This window comes from Tauraco erythrolophus, chromosome Z (genome assembly GCF_009769465.1).
Source record: "Tauraco erythrolophus isolate bTauEry1 chromosome Z, bTauEry1.pri, whole genome shotgun sequence".
NCBI lineage: Eukaryota > Metazoa > Chordata > Aves > Musophagiformes > Musophagidae > Tauraco > Tauraco erythrolophus.
In genome coordinates, this window is record NC_141496.1 from 65,991,095 (window position 1) to 65,995,908 (window position 4,814).

The window sequence follows — 4,814 nt, forward strand, 5'->3', positions numbered from 1 at the left end:
ATTTAAACCAACCGAGATTTAAACCGCTGCTGAAAAGGATTGACAGATCTGTCTCCTTCTCTCTTGCCTGCACCAACATTTGCACAGCTCATCCTGCTCATCCACTAGGACCAGAGACATTGGATCCTTGCAATGGACAATTGTCCATTGCCCCGTGGACAAGGATGTCCTGCTGTGACTTCCCCAAGTCGGTTCTTGTCACCACCTCTGGAACAATGGGTTCCTTTGTCACTGACTCCGGAACAATGGGTTCCGCTGTCACCTAGCGACTAGAACCAGGCACCAGTCACCTGCCACCCAGTCCCACCCAGCTAGTTTGTCGTAGCATTGCAGCTGAGCAGGTCGCAAGGCTGGAGTGCTGAGCGACGATAGGTAGTGCTGTCCTGATTGGGGAGTTGCTTCTCACAACTCTCCATTCCAAACACGATCAAAGACTTTTCCCCGGCCCTGCCAGCTGCAGGCAGCCGGGGCACGCAGGAGGCGCGCTCGCAGCAGCAGAGGTGAGCTGTGTGAAGACACCTGGCCCTGGGGAGGGAGCTGGCAGGGTTTCCTTCTGGAGGGACCTGGGTGTTTCTTCCACCCTCCCTGGGCCAGTCAACGATTGTGGCCTCTTTTCTTCTTCCAGAGTGACACCCGCGGCTGCAGCGCCAGTGAGAGGGCGCAGTTCACCAGCCCAACTCCTTCCAGCCCACTGCAGGGAGTGTGGAGAGCATGGCCGCAGAGGTGGAGGACCGTTGTCCAGTGTGCCTGGACAGCTGGGAGAACATTGCCTCTGTGGTACCATGCCTCCACCAATTCTGCTATAAGTGCATCCTGCGGTGGGCTCAGACTAAGCCCGAGTGCCCCCTCTGCAAGAGGAGAGTGGAGTCCATCTTGCACTCAGTGAGGGCAGATGACGACTTCAAAGAGGTCATCATCACACCATCAGCTGGGTTGGCGGCAGTGACAGCTGGCAGCCACCAGGCAGCAGGAGCACCGCGGCACCCAGCCCCTGGCAGCCCCCCTCGCCCTGCAGTAGCCCAGCTGCTGACAATGGATTTGGAGCCCAGGGATCCACCAGGTGGCCTCCAGCCAGACACCTGGGCAGCTCTTTTCGACGACCACCCGGCTCTGCTCCGACGCATTCGGCCCTGGCTGCACGAGGAGCTGGGGCTGATGTTTGCTGCAGAGCCTTCCAGGAGAGTGGTGGCGATCGAGGACCTCGTCCTGGCTGTGCTGCACACCTTTGGGCTGGACGAAAATGCCCTGGTGCTGATGCTGTGGATGGACCTCCGCAATCACACAATGACATTCGTGCACCGTCTCATCAATGTCATCGTGCAGCGCTACAGCGCGGTGGCCCACCGCCTGCTGGGCCTGGAGGACACCCCTGCTGCTCGGGAGCAGGATGCCATCCCCACGACTGCCCCTAGTCCCGCTGCCTCCCGAAGAGCGTCTCCTGCCCCTGACCCAGCCCCCTCCAGCAGCATGGCCGCAGTGGATGAGGAGGAGCGCCGCAGCACCGGCACTGCTGCTCTTCGTGGGGATCCCAGCAGCCCCCCCGATGCCCCCGTTCCCACCCGCAGGGAGCAGGAAGAGCCCCAGGAGGATCCAGCGGAGGCTGTGGCGGGTCCCTCCACTCCTGGCCCGGGCAGGGACCGCTCTGCTGGGGCGCCCCGGCGAGCCCCGAAGAGGAGAGCCAGCAGCTCCGAAGACTCCTCCCAGCCCCCCAGGAGATCACCTCGCTGGCCACGCTAAAACCAGCGCCACGAGCTGCCACAACTGGGGCCGGGCCAGCAGCGGGGGCATGTGCTGGCCCACAGATCCGGCTCAACTACATCGCCCGAAGGCAAGTGCAGCTGCTCCCAGAGTAGATGTTTCCAGCCAGAGGGTCTCCAGGCCCAGCCTGTGCCCCACCGCTCATCATGCCAGGCCTGGCCTCCTCCTCACCGCACCCTCTGCCCCCCTCCCCGTCCCGGGGCTCTGCTCTCCTACCATCCTGCACTGCCAGCGCACAAATCCCTCCTCCTGCGTGGAGTCACAACTCTCTCTGGGGCCGTACCCCGCCAAGGCAGGAGCCCCAAGAGCTTCAAGCAGGGGAGCGCCAAGTTCTGCAGCTGGAGAGCCAAAGAACTGGAGCAGATGTTCTGGAGCTGGGAAGCAGACCTGGGACATCCAGGAGACAGAACGGAGTCTTCAGCTGTGTGTCTGGGTATGCAGTCACCAGGGAAACACTACAGGTGTGGAGCTCCAAGAGAACATCTGCTCGGATCAATTCCGATCAAAATCAAATCAAAAATGATTCTAATTCTTGACACAGTGGGTCATCAACATTTGGTTTTTCAATGGATCCACAACAATGCCCTGAAAAATAAATGGAAGAATTTTGGAAAAACACTTAGCGTATTGGTATATTACTGTGGTTCCAACAGAGGTCTGAAAACATTCCATAGATGAAGTTGTGCTGTTGGAGCACTAAAAAATCGGGCTGCTGAATACTTAAAAGAGGTGTTTGTTTTTTTTTTAAAGCTGACATATTAATTTGTCCTATGATACGGTGACTGCTTGGCTGATTCCATCAATCAAGGGACAAAATCCGAAGCCTGGATTTAGGATGATAATTGTCATACAAGTAATTCATCCATTTTCTTCAGAAGTCCCTTGAGATGTCAGAACATTAGCTTCTCAATGATACACTCTTTTCCATAACCCTATAAAGCTTAATTTGAAGACAGGTTATGTTCATGACCTGATTTGGACATCATTCCATAGCTGTACTCCAAGGTACTTAGGAACCTTCCTTTAATTTCCAGTTTAAATTTACTCAGGACTGTTGGATATTAGGCATTTATCTTACATGTCATTTGCCCTTAAAAATTTGTCTCTCTCTCCCCCTCCAAAGTTACCCCTTCCCATCTGTTCGTAGAAAGAGGCATCATGTCACTTGCCAAGCTTTGGCGAAGGCAAGGAAGCCCAGGTGGAAAGAGCTGTTTCCTTACTCTAATCGTGTCACTGTCCCTTTTTTCCACCTTGTCCAATTTTAGTTCATCGCTCTTGAACAAAGCCCTGTACACAGAATTTCAAATGAAGATTTAGCTGTGCCTTGTGAAACAGTGTTAATGTTGTCCACTTGCCTGTCTCTGCTAAAAATAGCTCACTAGTACATGCTAGAGTAGCATTAGCCTTTTGCGCAGCTGCTTTATTTTGGAAACTTAAAAGTCCTACCACCAGAAAGTACATGCAGGTTTTTTTTCCTTCTTATCTCATTACCTTCAATTCAGAAGTCCTTTCTAGTTTCTGTCTAAACCCATAACTTTGCACTCTGTCCTGTATTTAACTCCTTTTCTAGGACTGGAGTTGACAAAGTCATCTGATTTTCTGTCAGTGTCTTTCAACTTTATTTCATCTTCAATTTACATGAGCACACAGGCAGTCCTGTACACCCATTTTAGCTCACCTGTATGTAGTTACTATAGAGCTGGTTTAATGTGGACTTGAGAAAATCATAGATAATTCTTTCTTCCTATATTCCTTTTCCCTGTACTGTTTCTCCAAGGAGATATAAGTAAGCATCCAGTTCCTCTGAGAACCAGAAAAGACAGGTATTCTCAGAATATAACTATGTGTGGCTTGTTTCATCTCATGTCTACACTGAGAACAACAGGATGTGCCCTTTTAAAAAGGCAGTTTGTTTTACTCTCTTCTAACATTGTCTCAAAAAAAAAAAAGGACTTCCACTCCACCGTATGCTGATCAGTGATCTCAGGTAAATCTTGCCTCTAGGGAGATAAAGGTGTCCTGCTTGAAGTTTCTTCTTCCCTCACAGGCCTAGAGGTACAGAATACATCTGCCTCTGCCACTCAGTTCTGAACTGAATATTTTAGCTTTACAACAGTGCGTGTTTATGGTGTGATACTGAAATTTGCTGTCGAATGAGTGGGGCCCAGGAACACCCTCCTTTCCACAACCTCTGCTTAAGACTGCAGAGAGATACAAACTTGTCTATTAATGCCTCAATTTGAATCAATTTAAATCCTTTGGAAATCTGGAATGTTTTCTCTTGATTGATGTTAAGACCCTTTAAAAATAATATTCAGTCTGAAAACTAATGTGAAGTTGTGTTTTAATATGATACACACTTAACTAACTTGAGGATCTTGAGAACAAGGAGTTCCTAAGAATTCAGAAAGTTGCTATCAAGTTTTTTCCGTAGATATGTCCCATAGATATTTTTAGGTATTTAAAAACCAGTGTCATATCAAGACATTTGTTAAACTGTAGAGATTTAGAACGTATGAGCTAGCCACTTTTATCGTACTGTGTTCATTTAACTCCGTGTAAATTGCTAAGGCTGTAGCATCAGGCATGTGCTGCAAGCACTAAATTAAAAATGTAGTACTTTTGGGTGAAACACACATTTGGGAAATCACTCAAAAATTCATTTATAAGTTTCTTAGTCATACCATTAACAGAAATAGTGAAAATGCAAAAAGGTACTGTGGCCTTTATAGAATGAATTTATTGAAAAAATGTTGAGTGGGTTTCTGTGCTTCTTTCGAGGCAACTCATGACAGGAAATTAATTCCTGGAAATGGTCTTTAGAATGATAGTGCTACTCTTGAGGAAATCAATGTTCATCTTATTTGGCTGTGATAAGAAATATTCTAACAATTGACTGTCCTCTCCTTCCATATATTTCTGTCTCCCTTCTAGTTACTTTCCATGTATAAAGAAGGAGACAATATGTGCAGCAGTAGGAAAACTCTTTGCTTGACTTCTCTTGGATTCCTTTCTCCTTCTACCAGCTACCCATTTTCCCTGCTGTCTCTCTCCAC

General features: G+C 48.9%; 1 protein-coding gene across 1 annotated transcript; it reads left to right on the top strand.

Moving 5' to 3' along the window:
* Positions 1–708: 708 nt before the first annotated feature.
* On the top strand, positions 709–1,737 carry LOC147526441 (E3 ubiquitin-protein ligase Topors-like). The gene has a single exon (XM_086629818.1). It carries the CDS (start codon positions 712–714, stop codon positions 1,735–1,737), a length of 1,026 nt encoding a protein of 341 aa, XP_086485944.1. The 5' UTR covers positions 709–711.
* Positions 1,738–4,814: the final 3,077 nt, after the last annotated feature.